A 23,286-nucleotide genomic window follows, 5' to 3' on the forward strand; every position below is an offset into this window, starting at 1 on the left:
TAATTTATTTGATATCTTATTTTACTTAATCAGTTCCTTTTCCGGTTTGCTCACGTGATGTTTGTTACTGTCACATGATACACTCCTAGTCCTGCAACAGTGCTAGTGCTTTTAAAATGGCAGCATTCTTACAGTGGAGAAAATTCGTATTTTTTGACAAAGATACGGTGAAGGATCCTGTGGATAATGGGAAAAACTTCGCTCTTCCGCCCGGAATATCGACCTGCGACTCTGGCAGAGGCCACATTGTTCTGGGAGATATCCTTTTGACAGTGGTTAGCTCCGAATGCTAATGCTAACTCCTGACAGCTCAGCCTGAACACGACTCAGCAAATTCAAACAGACCTTAAACCTACAGAAAAAAGGAGGTATTTGGTACATATCTGCTCATTGGGTGTCTCAAAATAGTGAGGTAAACCGCAGACATGACAGGGAGGAGATAGAATCAGTCTTCGTCACAGTAAACTGCCTTGAAATCTGTGGGCGTGGGTTTGTTTTCGGTAATAGCAGACATAAGGATGCACGAGACTTTGGGGGGTGGAAATTATAAACTATTTTTAAAATGTTGAGAATGTAGAATATTCTATTAGTTTGGGGTTGTTGTCAATGTAAGTGTGTCTTTATTACCATATTGTTGTATGGGTTAAATGTGAACAATCCAGACAAACAAAATACCAGTCAATAGTCATTAAAATGTTCGGCTGTCAAATTCAGAACCTCCACCGCCATAAACTGTATTATATCTGTTTATTATATATGGAACTAAGGGTATGACAGATATGTGATAGAAAATAAGAAAGGAAAGTGGAGTTTATTTGATGTAAAGTCTAACACAAAGACTGAATCTTGGATTCTCTGACTGCAACCAGTATGATTAATCTGGAAAATGGAACAAAAACAAGACTAAACACGACAAAAACTGCTGATATTAAACTTCTTGCAAAAAAATCCATCTAAATTTTCAGGGGAGGTCTGGAGTCTTTAGAGAAACAAACAGCATCAGTTTGGGGTGAATATTTATTATAGCATTATTGACTTTTGAACACAAAGCTCTCTAATATAATAACTGCCCTTGACATCTAATGTTACATATGGATGGCAAGATCTGGCTTCTCACACGTTCCCTGCAGTTGACCTCCTTTCAGGCCTACAAGCTGAGGGTAACTCACCTCTACCAGCTGAAGCAGCACAGTATCCTGGTATCAGTGGGGCAGGATGAGCATGGAATAAACCCTCTAGTGAGTATGCAGAGCTCCTAAGAACACTCCTGTGTGTGTGTGTGTGTGTGTGTGTGTGTGTGTGTGTGTGTGTGTGTGTGTGTGTCTCACTGTCTTCATGAACCATCATTTAACTAGATCACTAATTTCATAGGTAAAGGTCTGGAACCTTGACAAGAGAGACAGTGGAAATCCTCTTTGCACCAGGATTTTCCCTGCAATTCCTGGCAACAAACCGACTGAAGTGTCTTGCCTCAGTGTGCACGAGAACCTCAACTTTATGGCCATTGGTAAGCCAGAGACAAAGTCCCACTCCCTGGTCCCTGGTCGCTCACCATGTTGTCATTATAGGGCTTTCTGTGCTCTGTTCAGAGATGTCCATTTGTCTCTCTGCTTTTGGCAGGCTTCACAGATGGCAGCGTGGTGTTAACGAAGGGCGACATCACCAGGGATCGACACAGCAAAACTCTGACGCTGCATGAGGGAACCTGCCCAGTCACCGGCCTCGCCTTCCGCCAAATGGCCAAGGTCACAAATCTGTTTGTTGCTACTCTGGAGAAAGTCCACGTAAGTCTGGTGCCTCCCTGAACACATTCTGTTTTAAGGGTTTGATAGTCTATCGATCTTAAACCTCATATTCCTCTTTTTCCCCCTTATCAGTGTTACACCCTGTCCATCAAGGAGTACCCGAAATTAGAACTGGACACGCATGGCTGTGCACTCCGCTGCTCCGCCCTCACAGATCCCTCCCAAGACTCCCAGTTCATCGTGGCTGGTGACGAATGCGTGTACCTGTACCAGCCGGACGAGCGGGGGCCGTGCTTTGCCTTTGACGGACACAAGCTGCTGGCCCATTGGCACCGCGGTTACCTGCTCCTGCTCATCAGGGACGCAAAGTCGCCTAACAAGTAATGACAAGATAACACAAATACACGATCATTGTGAAGCTTTGGTAATGGGACTGTGCCTGCAGGGGTTTTAGCATTACAGTGCTGATTATTCTCTACCCAGGTCAGGGTTTGGTAGCAGGGAAGCTTCTCCCTCAGACAAGCAGCTTCTGACCATCTATGACCTGGACAACAAGTTCATCGCCTACAGCGCCTCCTTCGACGACGTGGTCGACGTGCTGGCAGAGTGGGGCTCTTTCTACATCCTGACCAGAGACGGAAAGATGTTTGTGCTCCAGGAGAAGGACACCCAGACTAAACTGGAGGTGAGTCCTGAGGGCAGGTTAATCTTGTTTCCAGGGGTTTTTAAAAGAACAGGAACGAGGAAGAAGAGCCATTAACTTCCTCATTGTCTGTGAGAGTAGCAGAGCTGACGGCAGGATTTTCATGTTATTGTCTTTTGAAGATGCTGTTCAAGAAGAACCTCTTTGTGATGGCCATTAACCTGGCAAAGAGCCAACACCTGGACAGTGACGGACTCTCTGAGATCTTCAGACAGTACGGCGATCATCTCTACCTTAAGGGCGACCACGATGGCGCCATCCAGCAATACATTCGGTAACTGCATGACAAGAGCGTTGCCAGGAGCGATTGTTGTTGTCCTGCTTGGATTAAGATGCTATAAAAACAATCACATTTGCTTTCATTTCACTTTGGCAGTGAACTGAAATAAATCAAATGTGTATAGTCCCCAGGAGTACTAAACTATTTATTTGCTATGGAATTCTTTGACTTTAACGGTGACATATTCTACAATGTTCAACTCATACTCCAGTTGCCAAACTTGGAAGATTGCAAAAGTTTCAAAATAGACTGCTGAATGAAAAGAAGACCATGGAAATCTGTATCCCCATTTAAAAACGTAGGCTTGGCTACACAACAAGTCAGTGCCATCTGAATTTTAGAGTTCAACTTCCATGTCACAAAGTCATTCTCTAATGAAAAACTAATTCTCAGTTTTGGGAAATTGTCCGTCTTTGTACATCGACATTCCCTTTATGTCCCCAAAGCACCATTGGAAAACTGGAGCCATCGTATGTGATCAGGAAATTCCTGGATGCGCAGAGGATCCACAACCTGACCGCATATCTGCAAGCCCTGCACAGACAGTCACTCGCCAACGCAGACCACACAACGCTGCTGCTCAACTGTTACACCAAGCTGAAGGACAGCTCCAAGCTGGAAGAGTTCATCAAGGTCAGTCAATGACAAGAAAGGTTCCCACAATGCTTTCAACATCCACAGATAGTTCAATCACACATCACACATTTCAATTCTTGGTGGCTCTTGCATCTTACACATTCTTACCACTTCAATAATCAGGATAAGACACACATTTATGATAGTATCACTATAGATACAGTGGTAGTAGTTATGTTGCAATGAGTTATTAGAAATGTCATTTTAACACAGTCTTCCCATACTCTCTGATGCCAACAGAGCAGTGAGAGTGAGGTGCACTTTGACGTGGAGATCGCCATCAAGGTCCTGCGGCAGGCCGGGTACCACAGCCACGCCGTCTTCCTGGCTGAGAAACACACACACCACGAGTGGTACCTGAAAATCCAGCTGGAGGACCTCAAGGTTAAACAATCATTGAGAGTCGGTGCACAACGCTTTGTTAGGGAAATGCATTTAAATCATCTGGTTGGCTGAATTTGCTTGTCGTACTCGCAGACTTTTTTTGTTGAGATGTCTGGCGAGCTGAGATGAGCTGCTTCATTCACGTTGAATGTAATAATGTCTGATCCCTGAAGCAGAATCTCTTCCTGCTTAGGTTTAAGGTTTATTGTTTAGTTTCAATATAAATTCTGTAAAACTCTGCGTGGGCAATTACATCACAGTGAATGCTTGTGAAGAGAAACCGTTTTTTCAGTATTTGTTTAGATAATGTAGAGGAGTTTGTCGTTTAATGTCATTACCCTTATTAGCTGTTTCAACACAGAAATAAGGGTTGAATGGATTATGGCTTTTCTTACAAAATTCAAAAGAAAACAGCAATGTAGTCACTTTTCCCTCTGGTCTAACAGTAAACAGCATGAGTAATCCAATGATATAATCCCCACACCAGAATTACCAAGAAGCGCTTCGATACATCGGGCGTCTGCCTTTCGAACAAGCCGAGAGCAACATGAAGCGCTACGGCAAGACGCTGATGCATCACGTCCCTGAAGGCACCACGCTGCTGCTGAAGGGTTTGTGCACCAATTACCAACCCAGCGAAGACTCGGCAGAAAAGGACAGCCAGGATAGTCTTGTTAATAAGGTCTGTTACTAAAACTGCTCCCGTTTAGTTTTTTAGTGTGTAACACAATCGTACAAATGGTGGCGTTCTGGCTGATGTACACAAATTATAGACAAGGACAAGAAATATGTCACTGAGGCAGGGAAAATGGGGAAGTGAGTTATAAGTGAAGCATGAAAACATTACAACACTTCCTTCATCACAGCCCAGAGTAGCTGAGGGACAGAAGTTGAGCGTTTTTTCCTTGGGGGATTTTTCCGTTAAAAGGCTGTCGATGTTCGTCTTGGTTTCAGGCCAACTCTGAGGAATTCATCCCCATCTTTGCCAACAATCCTCGGGAGCTGAAAGCCTTCCTGGAACACATGATCGAGGTGGAGCCTTTCTCTCCTCAGGGGGTTTATGACACCCTGCTGGAGCTTCGGCTGCAGGACTGGGCACATGAACAGGATCCTGACGTTAGTACAATGCACGCACGCACACACACACAAACTAATTAAAAATCAATGCGGTGTTACATGGCCATACATCACATCACATCACATTACATTACATTACATTACGATCATTTAGCAGATGCATTTATCCAAAGCCACGTACATTACATTACGGATGGCAGGGGGGAGCAACTGGGGATTCAGTGCCTTGCTCAGGGGCACCTCGGCAGGGACTCGAACCAGCAATCCTCTGGTTCCCAAGCGGAAGCCCTACCAACTGAGCTACTGCCTCCCCACACATGAAAACATCACAAAGTTTTCATAGTGATTGTTGCATTCCAGTCAAACTTCACAGGAATTTGGTCTGGCAGCACTGCAAAATGTCTCGTATATGGCAATTTGCACACAAGTAAGTTATAAAATCCTTACCACATATAGGTGAGAAATAATGTAACCTGTTTATCCACTCAGGATAAAGCTTGTTCAAGTGTGACTGAAGGCATTAGCGCTCACCCTCAGTCACTCTACATTTGCCTGTAACATTTATGAGCCCACTTAATTCCATTTGCCGCATTTGTCTTTGTGACACGACTCTTCATTTCTGCCACGTTTAAACACAATTCCGGGGATAAATATCTGTGCTTTATTTGTGCATTCTCTCTCCTGTCGGCAGAGACAGAACGTGCTGCAGGGGGCAGCACTGTCGCTGCTGAGGAGCGACAACACCGTGTTTGACAAAGCCCTGGTCCTGTGCCAGATGCACAACTTCAAAGAAGGCGTCCTCTACCTGTATGAGAAGGGGAAACTGTGAGTGAGCCAGACTGAAGAACCTTGCACCGCCACGATCAATACTGCAGGACAAAGCGGTGGATGTTGTGTCCAGCATGTCAATCAGAAAAGAGGATTGAACTGGAGACATTTTCCAAATACAAATTATTAATAGAAGAAATAAATCAAGTCTTACTTCGCCGTCATTACGCAATATCACCTTGTGTGTGTCTTTAAATGACAAACCACAACAATCCATGGACAATAAAAGAAGTTCACACTCACTCACTCACACTTGAACAATATCTGATGAGTGTTGGAGTTAAGAGGAAGTATATTGTCTCTTTTATATTGACCTATGATTGGTCCAAATCAATAGAATATATTGATTCTTGTGTGTAGTTTGCTGAGCTGAGCTAATATTCTGTATGTGCTCAAATGAAGTGTAACTATATACATGTGCAGTGAGATCATTATTGCTAGACTGTTCTTTTGCATTTCCGTGCAGGTATCAGCAGATCATGCACTACCACATGCAGAATGAGGAGTACGGCAAAGTGGTGGACGCCTGCAAACGCTACGGGGACCAAGAGGTCTGCCTGTGGGAGCAGGCGCTGGGCTACTTTGCCAGGAAAGAGGAGGACTGTAAGGCCTACATCAGCCAGGTCCTCCATCACATCGACCAAAACAACCTGATGCCTCCGCTACTCGGTGAGCTGCTTGTTTTTGCTTCATGTTATCCTCTGTCGAATTTGCAAACCACACAATAATTACCTTTCCCTCCTTTTGAAAATGTGTGTGTGTGTGTGTGTGTGTGTGTGTGTGTGTGTGTGTGTGTGTGTGTGTGTGTGTGTGTGTGGCTGCAGTGGTGCAGACACTGGCGCACAACTCGACAGCCACACTGTCCGTCATCAAAGACTACCTGATCAACAAGCTGCAGAGGGAGAGCCAGCAGATTGAGGACGATGAGCGCAAAATCAGCCAGTACCGCGAGGAGACGGCTCACCTCCGCTCTGAGATCCAGGAGCTCAAAACCAGGTGGGTAACAAGAGGAACTGAGTCATTTCTCTGGCCTTCACTTTTCTTTCTCCAGCTCGAACAATGAGCTGAGAAATGGAGTCGTTCCAGTATGTAGGTTTAGCTAAACCGCTGTCGTGGATTACCTAATTCCCCCCCGTCATGTTTGAATCCAGCGCAAAGATTTTCCAGAAGACCAAGTGCAACATGTGCAACAGCCCGCTGGAGCTGCCGTCTGTCCACTTCCTGTGCAGCCACTCTTTCCATCAGCACTGCTTCGACAGCTACGCCGAGAGCGAGGCCGAGTGTCCCACCTGCACGCCGGAGAACCGCAAGGTCATGGACATGCTGCGCGCTCAGGACCAGAAACGAGACCTGCACGACCACTTCACCAGACAGGTAACGAGTGTTCTACTCACCTGAGGTCCAAATGTGATTACTGTGCAAATACAATATGCATCTACTGTAATGTGATCAGGCAGGATCATTAAATATATATATCGCTTTCTATGTACTGAATCTGCATGTTGTATATATTTGACATATTCTTTGTTTTAGAGGGATTGTGATTTGTATGATATCTTTTCCTAAATTCCGTGAAATTAAGCTCTCGTTCCCTTTTCCATGGTTTTCAGTTACGCAGCTCCAATGACGGTTTCTCAGTCGTGGCCGATTATTTTGGTCGAGGAGTATTTAACAAACTGACTCTGGTCACTGACCCACCTGGCAGCAAAACTGTTGGCAATCTGGAGGTCAACCTGCAGAGAGACCTGCTCATCCACACCAAGAGGACCTGCTAGACACCTCAAGCCAAGTGGACGGTGGTTGGAATCTTACATTAGCAGCCATTTTGTGTGGAGCTTCACGTCAGTGCAGATTCCTAACCAAACGCTTTTGCTGCGCAGGATGTCACTTTGTTTAACGTAGAATGCTGTGGCCACTTTCAGTCGCTGTGATGGACTCGTTGCAAGGTTGTGTTCGTCGTCTAAATGACTGGGCACATGTACAAATGTACTTAAAGAAGAAGAAGATGTTGCTGAATCATGCCTTGAAGAATTTTCATTTCTGTGTGTTTGCTTGTACTAATTATTGTGTATTCGTGCTCAAGCTCTTCAAATTCAATCATTTGTCCTTACTAAAATCATTTAATCTCCGTCATTCTAGATCGAAAAATAAAATTGTGAATAGTGTCATTTTATGTGGGGTTGTTCTTGATTTCCTGTATCTGACTTCATCCATGTTGTTGTTTTAGAAATTATTCATTCATTCCGTGTTGATACTCTCACTCTTGACATACTTAGTTTGGATGACATCACTGTCACTTTGCGAGTTTGATGACATCACAACCGGGTAAGTAGCTTTTGAGTCTGACATTGATGTAAGCAACAACTGAAGCAATACAATTTTGTAATCCTACATTTCACCTTGTTTTTTTGTAATTTAACATTTAAATGAAAGTTACCTAATCTGCTGAAAAGGAAGCAAGACAGGAGGGCCACCACAAAAGCTGTGCAAATTCACAGTTTGAGGACCACTTGTCATTACTAGAATAATTTAGTATTATTATAAACATGGATTATACTATAATCCATGTTTTTCCCCCACAAATATAAGATAATATAAATGTAATTTTTGATATTCATGATATTTGTGATATTACCACGAATGAAATGCGTTTTATCTTTATTCTCATATTTTTATGGCAGTAACTTACAATAGAATACGAAGATGAGGACATGGTGGCATTAGTTGAGATAACATTGGGGTTTCAACGCATATTCAAATCTTAAAATCAGACAATTGACTTGATCAAAATTTAAAAAAAATCACCCAGGCAGTCTCATGTGCGCAAAATTACCTGGAAATGTCGTCATCAATTCGACGCCTACCAACTGAACGTGGACCAATGAGAAGCAGCCAGAAGTCTTTTCCGATGTCGCTCAAGCACCTAAACCAATCACAGCGTAGTGCGTGGAGCCCGGTGGGCGGGCACAGGGTGCAGGGTCATTACCGTTTCTCGAACGACGCATCAAGACAAATAAAGAGTATTGCCGGAAGTTATAATGTTTACTTTCAGAGTAAAAGCACACTAATACCCAGGTTCGAGCAGGAAAGAACAGTACAACCAAACTTGATAAAAAATAACAATGATATTAGTGTGAATTGATAGTTTAGATTAATTCGCACACTGTTCTGTACCCATTAGTGTGAAAAGGTCTTTCCATGTTTGGGTAAATAATCTAACATGTATATTAATCTAACATGCTAAGAGGAAGTAGAACATGTAACTATAGTTCTCTTGACGTCATTCTCAGCCCCAGCAGCGGCTTCACTGGATCCAATGAGATGACGCCGCGTTCCGGGCCCGTCTGTTGAGAGAAGCCGGTGATAAGGGGAACTGAAAACCACCCGGTGTGATACAAATAAACGCTGGAACACAACTAAAAGACGGAAACTGAGCCCACAACCCGCCGGCATAGAGACTTACTGTCGGTGGTCCCTTTAGCAGTTTTATTGGTGCCGGCCGTGGAAAGGTAAGTTCATACAGTTGCACAATGTGTCACTCATGCTCTCTAGTTGATGGTTGACACACTGTCAGCTAGCTAACACTGTTTGTCAACTTAGCCTTATAATTATTGTCTTTTCATTGTTAGACTTCCACTGACAGCCGGTCGTCATTGTTCAGCGTTGGCTGAATTGATTCGTTTCGGCTTACTAGCGGACAATGTAACGACAATAATGCACAACTTACATTAATGTAATTCACAGCATCTGTTTTACATATTGGCTTAACAATTCAACCAAGTCATGTTCTGATATTCTGTTGTATTGTTTTGTTTAATGATGTTCCGTGTGTGTTCCGATCTGTGCATCCATTGTAGCACCCATGCGTCTGTGCCTCACCGGTACCTAGAAGTTTCTATGCTTTAGCCTGCAGATTGTCTGTTATTGTCTTAGGAAAAACACATAATTGTGGTTTTACATGCTCTGTACACATGTTAAGCTGTAGTGAAGATAGGCCATGGCGCCCTTGAACATCAAAACATGCACGATCTCTTTGAATACACAGCCAATTTAGTTGATTGTAGGTATGGGAGCCTTTGCCAACATCAAAGCCTTCCAATAGCATTCATGCCACGTGTTTGTAAAGTGTGTACACCTGTAGGCGGTATCAGGTTCATTAGATGATTTGCATATCCTGGACAAAGGCCAGAAAAACCTGCAAAGAACAAACTGATCCCATTTGGAGTTTATCACAACCCCATTGACAGTGAGGAAACCTTCAGGGAACACTCAGGGGTGTTCCTGTTTGTAGAGGAATAGTGAGGGGACCTACATTGGATACAAAGGAAAAAGAGGGAGAGTAGACATGTTAAGCTTTTTATTTTGGAGATAATCCTCCCTTTCCATTTCTGAGACGAAGGCCTACTTTCCTGCTTTACTCCCACAGTGACATTGAACAATAATGAATCTGCAGTGCAGATGGATAAGAAAGATGCACAGCAGATTCAGAGTGGAGGAGATGGTGGTCAGAAGTGACATCTGTGAGCACATAAGGGGACTTTAAAAGCTGAAGTATTGACACATAAAAGCAAGATGTTTAAAATGGTCTCTGAAAAGACAGATGGTAATGTCTTCATGCTTGAAATCCTCTTTTCCTGAGTGCCAATAATTAAAATTAAACGATGTGACTATGCTGCAGTGCAGGTTTGATAGAATCCACAGTCACCCAGTTCACTTCTTGCGAATAATTAATGTATAATTTGTTTTTTGTACAGGTAGCCATGGGCAGTAAGCTGGCGTTGTGCTCTCTCTTCTGCCTTGTCCTGGCAATGTTGCCATCTCACACAGGTAATGTGATGCTTCACGTTTATACTATGTTTTTGTATGAACTAGACTGTTGTGATTATTGCTGTCAACAAACTCGGCACTAAGAGAGCATACGGCTCCACCAAAGCCCAGAAATCCTCACATTTTGCCAATTTAAACAGATTTCCTATCAATCCAAAGTGTAGAGGATTTATCATGCAGATATCATCTTGTAGATCTGTGTGTCAAAACTATTTAGTACTGGTGTTGGTGGTAATTGTAGGTTTCCTATCTTGTTTGTTGATGTACAACATGTGACCCCGCCACATTTTTAGCGGCACCTGTTCAGTCCATCATCAAATACAGTCACCTGAAAAAGGAAACATGTTGACATATACCCAATCTTGCAAAGTTGGAAAAGTCTGACCAGAAACGGATTAAGATCCAAGCTAGATCGAAAAAAAGGACGACTCCTCAGGACCCCAGATGTTGACTGAACGTATGTCATACTGACGTTAACACATTTTTTTTTTGCAGCTTCTATTGCTGTCATGTCAGTTGACCTGGGCAGTGAGTGGATGAAAATGGCAATAGTCAAACCAGGTGTGCCAATGGAGATTGTTCTCAACAGGTAAGTGTAATTATGCTTTGAGCGTCTGTGTGTTCATCTCGGACCTGTATGGTAATGGTGAACGTACACACCTTGAGTTCATAGCGTGACGATTGTCTTTGTTTCACAGGGAGTCGAGGCGGAAAACCCCTGTGGCCGTCTGTCTCAAGGAGAATGAAAGACTTTTTGGAGATAGCGCTTTAGGAGTGGTACGATCTGTTCTCAAATTACATAACTAGAGCTTGATCAAATGTCAGCATGAACTGATAACACAGAAGTTACACTCCTCAAACTTGTGTTACTTCATTAATAACATTTTGTCTCGTCTAGAAACGTTACTAAGGATGATGTATTTAACTCATTTCAGTCTGTGAAGAACCCCAAAGTTGTCTACAGACACCTCCAAAGCCTCCTGGGCAAGAAGCACGACAACTCCCTGGTGTCCCTTTACCAGAAACGCTTCCCTGAACACCAGCTAGAGGAGGACTCACTCAGAGGCACAGCCTTCTTCAAAAACTCCGAGTAAGTCTTTATGTATCCTCTGTTTCAGTATGTTAGTCAAGCTCCCATTACGCAAGTGAAGTGAGGAATTTATTTTTAGATCTGAAAGTAGTTTTTACATAATATAAGGTCCTTTCATTGAAGCGGTGCCAGGATGCATAAGGAAGGACAAAACGTCTAATCGTGTTTGCATTTTGAAGCGTCGGAGGGCGAAGGGTAGCATAAGACACCTGCAACACTGTTTGATTGGATGAGAATGGAGCAGCTTTGTCCGCAGCAAGACCCCTCAGATGAGTGTTACAGAGTCGTTTGTTATCATGGAACATTAGCAGGGCGGCAGTATTTTGCTCCCCGTCCATACCCCTTAGTAATTATCACCACCGATGATCTTTCTAGGCCTCGTCGGGAGGTTTTTTTTGCATTCACATTAGTTGTCATGGGAACATAAGGGCCTGGTCTTGAGAATTACCAGCGAGTGACCGAAAGTTGCCGCTTTCCATAATGATTTTTCAATTATCCGAATGATCCCTAAATGAATCATTCATCTAGTCCTTGACTTTAAAAACCTTAATTGATGCACTTGTACAAGGTTTGCTGATATGAATGTCCTCCTTGTGAACGCTCTTGAATGCCTGCAGTCACGCATATTAATTGAGTTCAGGAGATCATTTGGAAAGCACAGGTCTTTATATGTTTGCCCGAAGACAGACAATGCAGATTAACACCGTTTTCCTTTTCATTCAGGGATATATTTTAACACACACACAGAGGTAAAAAGGGCTGTATTAGGTGCTGTCTCTTTAAGGCCCAGTCTCTTCTGATAGGCCAGCTGCAGTACGGCAGATGCTTGGCTCTTGCTTCGCTGTCTAACCGCTTCCATTACACGCTGATGTGAACATGTTATAGAACTTAAAACCTACAGAATATCTATGGGGGAATTAGTAGTAAATAATCTACATCGCTAGACTTGGTTCCAGCGTTAACCTGAAGTACCATACAGTCCGGGGATACTTGCCTTCATAATTAGTTTAGCGTGTGAATGTGCAGTTGTCATAATTGTCTCATAATGCAGCAGCAACAAAGCGGACGGAATGGAGCCATAGGCCAATAATGGAGGGGTTAGAGGGGTTGTCAAATAAGTACAAGGAGCAATGGTTTGTGCATATCTTGATCTAAATTGCCTTTTTGTTTCTCAGAGATCTCCAGTACACACCCGAGGAGTTCCTGGGGATGGTGCTTAACTATTCTCGTGCCCTGGCCCAGGAGTATGCCGGTCAGTTTGCTCATTTGATTTGCAAGACGTGTAACTGTGGGGAAAGTATAGCAACATAATCTTTCTGCGCGTTTCTCTGTGTTTTGTCTTTGCAACGAACAGAACAACCGATCAAAGATGCTGTGATTACCGTTCCGGCCTTCTTCAACCAGGCGGAGCGCCGGGCAGTTCTGCAGGCTGCACAGGTGGCGGGTCTGAAGGTCCTTCAGCTCATTAACGATAACACAGCTGTGGCTTTGAATTACGGGGTCTTCAGACGGAAAGATATCGACAACGCAGCTAAGGTGCACATTGAGCATTACTCCCACACACACTCGTAAACGCCCTAGGAGACTGCATATCCTGTATGCAGTGAAGAATACGAAAAACATTTGTTTAAACACACAAGCTCAAACTGCCCGTCTTTCTGAACATACTGACATTAATGTGCAATCTTGTCCCCAAATAGAATGTGATGTTTTACGATATGGGCTCAGGCAGCACCACGGCAACCATCGTCACCTATCAGACTGTCAAAACCAAGGACGCCGGGACTCAGCCCCAGCTGCAGATCCGAGGTGTTGGGTGAGTGCACTGACTATAATCTTTTAAAAGTAAGGGGAAAGGTTTTGTTAGACGCGACCCCTAAACGTGCAGTTAACAGAATAGCATTTAAACTGCACCTACACACTCTTTAACATTTGCTGCCCTCTTGTTGGCTGGCTGCAGCTTTGACCGCGGGCTGGGGGGCTTCGAGATGGACCTGCGACTTCGGGACCACCTGGCCAAACTGTTCAACGAGCAGAAGAAGAGCAAGAAGGATGTTAGGGAGAATCACCGAGCTATGGCCAAGCTCCTCAAAGAGGCTCAGAGGCTCAAGACGGTGCTCAGTGCCAACGCAGACTTCATGGCCCAGGTGAGACCGCCGACAGGAGCCCACCATCCTCACTCCCACTTCTGATGGCTGCATCCACATCGGATACGACGTGTCAGGATTAGGATGAAATAACGTTTTCATTTTGTGTTACTCAGGTCGAAGGCTTGATGGACGACATCGACTTCAAATCCAAGGTGACTCGGGCGGACTTTGAAGATCTGTGTGCTGATCTTTTTGAGAGGGTGCCCCGCCCTGTGCAGGATGCCCTGACCTCTGCAGAAATGAAGCTGGTCAGTATACTGAACAAGTCTCTGCCTACTACCGCCATCTATCAGGTCCAACCTGGGAGAATACATTTGCAACTGTTGAAAATCTGTCATAGTTTACACATGACCATTCATTTTTGTGATTTTGGTTTTTAAATCATTCATTCCTTCATATGTGTTTGTTATTTGGATATCTCATATATCTGCTTGCTTTTGAAGGCATATTGGATGTGAATCTGAGTTGACCTTTTATTTCCTCCTACAACAGGATGAAATAGAGCAGGTGATTTTGGTGGGAGGCGCCACTCGTGTCCCCAAGGTTCAAGAATTGCTGCTCAAGGCTGTGGAGAAGTAAGTCGGGTTTTGTGCTCTTCAGAACTGACAAATTGTCGTTTTTATTCTTTATTCATGAGGTTGGAGGCCACTGTTCTTTTATCCGACTGCAAATGTGCTTTGTTTTTATGCAGAGAGGAGCTGGGGAAAAACATCAATGCAGATGAGGCAGCTGCCATGGGCGCCGTGTACCAGGCCGCTGCCCTCAGCAAGGCCTTCAAGGTCAAGCCCTTCTTCGTCCGAGACGCAGCTGTCTTCCCCATACAGGTCAGCGCAGCTCAGTCTCAGGCCAATATGCTGCCTGATTTTGTCCTAAACAGAGCCTAACCCTCATGAGCAGTGTTTTCAAAGCGACGGCATGTTTACTTGAAGACAATCCGGATGCCATAACTTAATCCACTGACCACATGGTGTCTCCATCAGGTGGAATTCACCCGTGAGGCGGAGGAAGAAGACGGGACTAAAACCGTGAAACACAACAAGCGCATCCTCTTCCAAAGAATGGCGCCCTACCCACAGCGCAAGGTCATCACGTTCAACCGCTACAACGACGACTTTGCTTTCGTTATCAACTACGGTGACCTCAGCTTCCTCGGGCAGGAGGACCTTAGGTTAGTCCACCGATTGAAAATGTCCACTTTTGCTCACTGCATGAGCACCGTTTGCCTCCTGAGATGAGTTTAAATGTGTAACTCTCTCACCGTTTGTCCTTTTATATTCAGTGTGTTTGGCTCTCTGAACCTGACCACGGTCAAGCTGTCCGGCGTGGGCACCAGCTTCCTGAAACACACTGATGCCGAGCCAAGGGGAATCAAAGCCCACTTCAACATGGATGAAAGTGGAGTCCTCCTGCTGGATCGGGTCAGTTACTTTGTGACCTTTCACCTTGTTGCTGAATATTTAATAATAATACAGTATAAGCAAATGAGTGATCAGCAAGTCTTTTTCCATCATGGGCGACATATTGACAAGATTTACAAGAAAGCGCGATTAACTCAAAGAATCTTAATGAAGATGATTGAAAACCAAAACATCTTAGAATTGATGTGCTCATAATCATCTTTTAACATGCAAGGTTTCAAAATCAGTGATCTAAAAAAATAACATAATTGCTGCAGAACTTTGCAGAGCTCAAACGTAAATGAGGATGAAAAGTCCAATCCTGTTATGCTCTTCATCCACAGGTGGAGTCCGTCTTTGAAACCATTGTGGAGAAGGAAGAGGAATCGACATTAACTAGTAAGTGTTACAAACCAGTAACTGTAATCTTTCCCGAAGTGCTGGAAGAGGCATGCTCATATGTTGAAGTCACTTCTTTAACGCTGTAATATTTCCACAAAGAGCCACAGGAAATGGGTTATGCATCTGATTGGCTAAAGTCCTGTGTGGCCTATCAGAGCCTTTGGTACATCTGATCTATTATGTGGCCTCTAGTCCTCTTTTACACGTTAAAACACTCTGTAAGCCACTAGACTGTCCCTCTGATCAGCAGTTGGTCGTGTGTGAGGTGTCCAGGAAATGGTTTAGTGGAATCTTCCCAAAGTGGTTCTTAAAATGGAAATGGAAAAGAAGTATGAATTGCTTAGTTACTCATTCTTTTAAAAAGATATAATCGCTAATGTACTTCTTTGAACTTCTTGTTGCGTAATTGAGCCATTTGACATTCTGCTTTTTATCCTCACAGTACTTGGAAACACAATTTCCACCTTGTTTGGAGGCGGAGCATCAGAACCCGCCGCAAATGTGACTGAACCTGTCCAGGTAACTAATGCTACATTTATGAAATCATATCATATCAAATTGGCTGCATATGAATGACGTCGCTGCGATCATTTCTGTGTACACACCGAGCTACTTAGTGCGTCAATTGTTCCTCTCCGCCTTAAGATATCATCAAGCTATTCAGTTTGTTTGCACGCACAAATATTTGTCAAAATGCTTTTAAGCCGAACACATTCCCATGCAGTACATTAGACGTGTGCATGTAAATGCACACTGTTTTGTTGTAGGCTGGTTTAAAAAAAAAAAAAAAAAAAATGCAAATTAGCTGTGAAAAAACGGATGTAGGTAATGCTCTCTGCGCCCCCTGCTGGACACTACAGTGACAAGTGCCCTTAACCCTTTATCGGGCAAGTGACTACTTTTGAATAAACAAATTTAGTTTTGAGTATATTTTTGTTGAAGAAATCATTTTAAAATGACAATGAGCGTACAGTTATGGGACATTTTGTATGGGTTTTTTTATAGGGGGGGGGGGGGCGGGGCGAGGAGAAAAACAAAAAGGGAAGAAAGACCTGACCCACCCCCACCCCTACTGTCACACAACCCCACCCTGGCCCGCCTGCGATACAGAAACTGTTTGGTGTTCAGGTTTCCAGCCTGTAGGTCTGTGAAATAGGAAAGAAATGGGTGCCATTTGTGATAGAACTTATCAGTGTGTCCCCTCATAGTGTATTAGATTTTCTCAAGTTTAAGAAAAAAACATCATGTCCCTCAGCCATTGTGAAATGGAGGGAGGTATGAGGGCGTCTAGGTGGGGTGGGGTTCAAAAGGTGGCAAGATGAGGAAAAGGTTTAAACTGCGTCCCCAGTATGGTCGACATTGCGTTGAAGTAACCAGACCAGTAATTGTGTAGTAATTGTGGGGCAGAGACAAAACATGTGGCTTAGGTTTGCAGTGTAGATTTGAACATTTATCACATTTGTCCTCTACTTCTGTGTACATTGCATCTTGATTTGGGAAAAGTGGACCCTGTGTACGACAGTGTGTACCACCAGTCCGTGTGGAGTTGGAGTTTGAGCTTACCCTCCCTGGCGGCCCGTATTTTATAATGAGATTGCTCCCCTAGGTCCAGGATACGGTGGTAGATCTCAGAGAAGGGCCCTCTTAGCGGTGTGCTGAAAGTAAGCAGGTCTTCCCACATGAGCGGAGGGGAAGGGAAGTTTTGTTAGTAAGAAATGAGTTTCATTAGATCATATCCTATCAACTAAAGTCTCATTGTGTCAACTTAACAAGCACAGATGGAGAATATGATGTGTACACAAGGCGCGGCAACTTGGCCTGAGATCACTCTTTAGTATTTCCGTCTGATTTGTGTGTTCAGGATGAGGAGGAAGTTCCTCCAGAGCCTGCGACGGACGGCAAGGATGAGGCGGGCAAGGATGAGGATGGCAAGGATCAGGCCCAGACAGATGAAGCTGCCAAGGAGACACCGGAGGATGCGGAGAAAACTCCAGATCAAGAGGAAAGTCAGGACAAGACAGAGGACGCAGGCAGCAACACTGATGCCAAGGTGAGAATTCAACCGCTGTCCAAATGAATGGGGGAGGAAATTTAGAGCTAAGCCATACCGTTTCTTCAGAGAGTTGGTGTTAATGTGTTAATACCTGTGCTGTTGAAGGAGGAGAAGGGGGAAGAGAAATCTGCAAATGCCGAACCAGAGAAGGAAGCGGAGAACAAAGCAACACCGCAGATGAAGGCCAGGATCTCTGAAGACATCGCCGTGGAGCTCCTCATCAACGACATCCTCAACCCCACCACGGAAGATCTGACCGCATCGCACAAGAAGTAGAGCAGTTTTCTTAGTTCTTACTCTTTTGTTTCAGTTTCATTGGATGTGGTTTTACAGTCGTTCTATCTTTCCAGGCTGCAGGACCTGACAAACAGAGACCTCGCAAAACACGAAAGAGAAAAGACGCTCAACAGTCTTGAAGCATTTATCTTTGAGACGCAGGTAAGTTGTGTCAGGACCTTTTCCCACTGAAGAAGATTCTGTGTAAATCATCTACAGTCTACAACATGTCGGTATGAATTCACCTCATGCCTCTTGTTTCTTCAGGACAAACTCCACCAGGATGAATACCAGCTGGTGCTGTCCAAGGAGGAGAACGATAAGATCTCCGCCAAGCTCGGCGAATCCTCGGCGTGGATGGACGAGGACGGATACTCGGCCACCACCAAGGAGCTGAGGTCCAAGCTGTCGGAGCTGAAGAGCCTGTGCAAGGACATGTTCTTCAGGGTGGAGGAGCGACGCAAGTGGCCGGAGCGCCTGGCGGCCCTGGAGAGAATGCTCAACACGTCCGGCTTCTTCCTGAAGTAGGTGACAGCGGCGGGGGACGGTGGTGCTCTTTGGTGGAAATACGAGATGGTCGTTTGGTGGTGATGATTGACTGTTCTTTGTTTTTGTCTTCTTTAAAGGAGCGCTCTGCTGATTCCAGAGGATGACCAAATCTTCACCGAAGTCGAGCTGAAGCTGTTGGAAAAAGTCCTGAACGAGACAACGGTGTGTGTGTGTGGGGACTGCACCAATGTTGCAACATGTTTATCAAGCTCAATGATGGTGTCTGGTCAAATTTGATACATCTGTAATTCCTGAATTGCAAACCAAGGATTTGTTATATTGTGATAATAATGAGGTGAGTGAAACCTGCAGTTGAAGTCCCTGTTGTGACTGATCAGTACCTAAAACCCGTTCAGTTTAGGTACTGATCAGCCTGAAGGTTTCGCTGTAGTTCCCACTTCAACATTGTGACATGTGTGACGATTGTAGCATGAAAAAGTCACCAAAATCCTCGTCTTTCAGGCAGTTGGGGACAATTCCCTCTTAGGTGGAAACCATGGTGTGAAAATGTGGACATCACTCTGCCCTGAATTTAAACTAAAGTTGTAAAAGAGCAGCTACCCTGGGTTTCCTCTTAAGGACTCCTGGGTGACCTCTGACCCTTCTGTGAGTGCTGCTGTGCTAGATGGTGCCACATGACCCCCCCACACTCACTCATGCCCTCTTATCTGCTCCAGACTTGGAAGAACGAGACGGTCAGCGAGCAGGCGAAACGCTCCCCAAAAGAGCGTCCCGTCCTGCTGTCCAAAGATCTGGAGTCCAAGCTGGCCCTGCTGGACCGCGAAGTGAACTACCTGCTCAACAAGGCCAAGTTTGCCAAACCCAAGTCCAAGGCCAAAAGCAAGAACAGCACAAGCTCTGATAAAAGCAGCAAGGCCAACAGCACAGCTGAGGAGAACGTCCTTCCTCCCACAGAGGAGAGCGCCGACAAAAAGAGCGGTGGGTGACGCGGCAAAATACGAGCAACATGAGAAATGATTCAATCTGACAATACTGCGGAAAATCTCACCCCCTGTAATGTGACGTGTTTGACTGAAATACAGAAACCCCGGAGGAGGTGCAGCCAGGCGAAGCCCCGCCCACAAAGGAGACGGTGCAGGAAGACACAGGCAGCCAATCACAGCCCACAGAAGAAAAAGCATCCGCAGGTTACTAAACTTTATTTATGGACACTTATAACGCCACTGAGGTGAAGGGGTTAGACAAAATAACCAGCATGCTTTACTAAATCGTATCTCCAATTACATGAAGTATTATTTAATTAACTGAATTCCAATACAGCAGGTAAATCTCTGTTCACCTATTTTCAACAAACCTTACTATACCGATTTTCGGTTTATCATGTTCCTACATTGCCTTGTTGTTGTGTATCTTGCATGTTGTGAGTCATGCCCTCATCCCAGCTAACAAAACAAACCATGCACCCTTTAGTCATGTCACACTTGCCTGGACAAATACACACCCATGATTCAGCAGCTGCATATACACACACACGATTACTACCCTCTAATTCATGGTGCAGTACTCTTGCAAAGCCGTAGCGACTGGATTGCATTAGATTGTTGTCTTTGTTGGTATTTTATTCATGCATGTAGAGCAGTTTCCAATTCGTTAGCTATTTCTATGAGGTCACGGTAAGACACCTGATCCCTCTGACATTTCAGAGAACACCTAGCAATGGGTTTGTTACCAATGTCATGTACATTTTCAGCGCTCTAGTTGCATTTGTTTGACTTTATAACCCAAGTTGGGAAGGCGAAACGGTATTTGGAAGGTAGAAATCCGACCCGAGTCGCCTCACAAGTATTCACCCAGGCATTGCGGTGGTTTGGGTGCAGCACAGTATTCACTATTCCCTTCTCTGCCTTAATTTTCAGGACCAACGGAGAAGAAACAACCTGAGAACCGCATAGGGGATGAATTATAACAGCTGGAACTGGAAGAATATATTTCACTATATTTATTGACATTGTATAAATGTTGAAGTTCCCTTTCGTTCTCTGTTCTCCGTTTGGTTTTTTTCCTTTTTTTTGTCTTTTTTTTTTTTTTTACCCCCTCTTTGCTCAACTGCTGCAAGTTGTTTTGGATGAGGACCGGAGACCACTCATTGTTCCTCCGGTGCCGTTCGTCCCTCTCTCTCTTTCATGGATCTTGTAAGTGAGGAGCACTGAAAGCCCGAGAAGAACTAGTTTAACTTAATTCAAGCCGAGAAAGCTGTCTGCCCTGTGATAGAAGCAGGGTTCCGGACATTAAACCTTTGCCGTGTCCAGCAAAGATTGAAGGACCTGCGATGTGCTCTATGTGACCCATGAACATTTCATTTCCTGCTTTTCCTCTGTACTGCACCCTCAACCACGGTCTGTTTTGATGTGCTTTCACTGACTTTTCATGACCTCTGATGAAGGGCACTGCACTCTGCCACTTCATGGCGTCGGCGACTGCGGCGGTTGGCAGGTCGCTCAGTCAGTACGCGGGTCCTTTGGTGAAATTCTTCAAGGATGTAGATTTTTAGTTTTTTTTCCCCCTGTTCTCATCATTTCTCAAATGTATTTGGCCTTTTTAAATCATAGGTAGGTTTTAAGACAAACTAACACATTTTTTGCAACTTCAAGCAAGTGTATCAGGAAAAGAAACACACGGAACACTGTCTCAGAAGTAAAGTGGGTTGATAGGAAGGGGGAGGGGAAAGTGTATAATCTGGTGAATCCCAGCACAGAAGGAGCAGTGGAGCAGTGGATCAGCATTAAGAGGGTGAAGTTAATGGCAGTACCTCAACACTGGCTCTCAAACCAGGAACAACCAAATGACATCAATCTTGCGTATCAATGGAGGATAATCACAGTTGGTTATCTACGTTTTCCAGACATGATGGCGGTCTGGAAACGAAACGCACCATTTCAGTTTTATATTTAATATCGGCTCTAGGGCTTTAACCAGTTGATGAAACTAAAGCATTAACACATCATCCCACAAGACAAATGCAGCTCACGCTCTGCTGCCAAATCTGGTTGATGGCTGTGAATGTTCTCCACCATCCAGGTCCTTGGACATGTAGAAGCACGTCCAGTCGCCTGCCGCTAGATATCTGGATTTGGATCTGTCTTTTCATCACTCCGTTAGTCCATTTGGACAACTTATATCATTTCATTTTTACCCACCAACACCCAATGCAAACCCTTCAGAATAGCTTGAATGTGTCACACTGACAGCGGACAAACGACACGTTCTCAGAGTCTCATAAGCTGCTAAGTGTCTTGAAGAGGCGGTCTGTTCGTGTTGTCACTGTCCTCCACCTCCTCACGCTCCTTGGCACACATTCCTGCTCAGATTCTGGTCCAGTGTCCCTTTAGGACAGCAGCGGCGAGTGGGTCAGTACTTTGGGTTAACTGTGTGCGTTTGTGTGTGCAGCACCCTGGGTAATTTAAAGGTTGGGGGGGGACTGAAGAAAACAATGTAAAAAAAATAAATAATCTGAGATGCATACAATGTGTTTCTAAACCGTTAATAAAAGTTCCTTTTTTTTATTTTGTTGTCCTGAATTGAGATTCTTTGTTGCCTGTTAGCTGGATGGATGGAAACTTGTGTCAAATTGGTTGCGCCAGCTGATATTTGTACATCAAACAATCTAGTCATCATGTTGGTCCCTTGTTCCTGTGATTGCCCTTCTGTCCATGTTTGAGTGCACTATTTGTTGTGTAATGGTGTTCAATATATAAGCGTTTACCAGGAACAGAAATGACCAAAAATAACAGCATAACTCGTGAAAATAGTTTTTAATTGAACATTTCCTCATCTTTACATGGACGATTTACTGTGAAACAAATTAAACAAGCTGTGAAAATGTTTTAGAAACGTTCTAAAATGGCGAGGAAAATATTATCCCCTTTGGAATTTCTATGATGTCATTTTAATATTAAATAGACATGTATTCTCTTCATTAGAATTACATGTGTCTCCAGTCTTGAATCCCTTATTCAGCCAGTTTAAACTGAACAAAATTCTCAAATCTGTATACGTTGTGTGTTTCAGGGGTTCACAAAACAGAGGACCTCTAAGCATGATGAGCGTCACGGCTATAAGACCACACACACACCTCAGGCTCATGGGATTGGGTTCAACATCCTTGGACCCAAGAAGAGAAAGATTGTGCAATTGCTGGATAAAGAACGAAACGGATCCATGAGCCCTATGTTGCTCCAGAGACCATTTTATGTTCTTGTAAGTGTAAATGTAATGTAAGCCACTTCTGTGTCCAACCATAAAGACGGAAATGCCAAACTGTGATCTCTTCCGGAGCCAAATAGTCTTTAAAGACTATCAAGCTCTCATTTGCTCCCATTTACAAGCGCCACAACTCAGTCAAGATTTCCTAGATTATAGCAAAAGAACAATACAGCATCGTAGAAAGACCACAGTCAGAAACACACAAACAAATAGAAGACTTTAATTTAAATATATCAGTCTATAAAAAAAACCCACAACCTTTTGTTTTCATACAACAGTGATGAAACATTTGGTAAATAGGATCCTTAGGAACACCCTGAATAATAACTTTAATAGAAATAGAAACGTTTGAACCCCTGTAAACACCACCCCGCTTTGATAACAAAAATAATTCCAGCCCCTAAAATACATTACCCAATTTCAGAATGAAAATATATATAAATATGCATAAAAAAAATACTAAAGTAGCTTAAGAGTTAATGATATTAGCTTTCTGGACTGTTTTGGTTCACCGAGTGTAAAAACATGGTGATATTCCCATGATATTTGAATGGTTCCTTCCTGAGCTGCAAACTTATACAAATACACGTTGCCATTATTCTTCTCCGTTCCTGTAATTATTATATCATAGGGAACCTCAAATGAAATGTTCTGTGTAAGTAAGT

General features: G+C 43.9%; 2 protein-coding genes across 3 annotated transcripts; both read left to right on the forward strand.

Moving 5' to 3' along the window:
• Window positions 1-77: 77 nt before the first annotated feature.
• vps11 (VPS11 core subunit of CORVET and HOPS complexes) lies at window positions 78-7,826 on the forward strand. Its single transcript, XM_076161370.1, has 16 exons — window positions 78-258; window positions 1,090-1,238; window positions 1,372-1,507; window positions 1,621-1,784; window positions 1,878-2,125; window positions 2,229-2,430; window positions 2,571-2,722; window positions 3,175-3,361; window positions 3,605-3,748; window positions 4,236-4,430; window positions 4,703-4,864; window positions 5,517-5,650; window positions 6,120-6,322; window positions 6,478-6,649; window positions 6,805-7,027; window positions 7,264-7,826. The coding sequence occupies exons 1-16, from the start codon at window positions 117-119 to the stop codon at window positions 7,426-7,428; spliced, it is 2,778 nt and encodes a 925-aa protein (XP_076017485.1). The 5' UTR covers window positions 78-116; the 3' UTR covers window positions 7,429-7,826.
• A 1,133-nt stretch (window positions 7,827-8,959) lies between these two features.
• On the forward strand, window positions 8,960-23,221 carry hyou1 (hypoxia up-regulated 1). 2 transcript variants are annotated; one of them, XM_076161185.1, is made up of 24 exons: window positions 8,960-9,162; window positions 10,408-10,480; window positions 10,976-11,069; window positions 11,179-11,257; window positions 11,416-11,570; window positions 12,746-12,822; window positions 12,925-13,106; window positions 13,271-13,386; window positions 13,531-13,717; window positions 13,834-13,968; window positions 14,213-14,295; window positions 14,412-14,544; window positions 14,701-14,888; window positions 15,000-15,138; window positions 15,462-15,516; window positions 15,962-16,038; window positions 17,381-17,569; window positions 17,678-17,844; window positions 17,923-18,010; window positions 18,116-18,372; window positions 18,475-18,559; window positions 19,075-19,336; window positions 19,441-19,545; window positions 22,427-23,221. In XM_076161185.1, the coding sequence occupies exons 2-24, from the start codon at window positions 10,414-10,416 to the stop codon at window positions 22,450-22,452; spliced, it is 2,946 nt and encodes a 981-aa protein (XP_076017300.1). In that variant the 5' UTR covers window positions 8,960-9,162; window positions 10,408-10,413; the 3' UTR covers window positions 22,453-23,221. The 2 variants fall into 2 exon arrangements, with proteins under 2 accessions (XP_076017300.1, XP_076017299.1); XM_076161184.1 differs by lacking the exon at window positions 22,427-23,221 and adding an exon at window positions 20,275-21,921.
• The last annotated feature ends 65 nt before the right edge of the window (window positions 23,222-23,286 follow it).

The sequence above is a fragment of the Genypterus blacodes genome, unplaced genomic scaffold (assembly GCF_046128005.1).
Source record: "Genypterus blacodes isolate CSIRO-AG114 ecotype Tasmania unplaced genomic scaffold, CSIRO-AGI_Gbla_v1 ptg000111l_1, whole genome shotgun sequence".
NCBI lineage: Eukaryota > Metazoa > Chordata > Actinopteri > Ophidiiformes > Ophidiidae > Genypterus > Genypterus blacodes.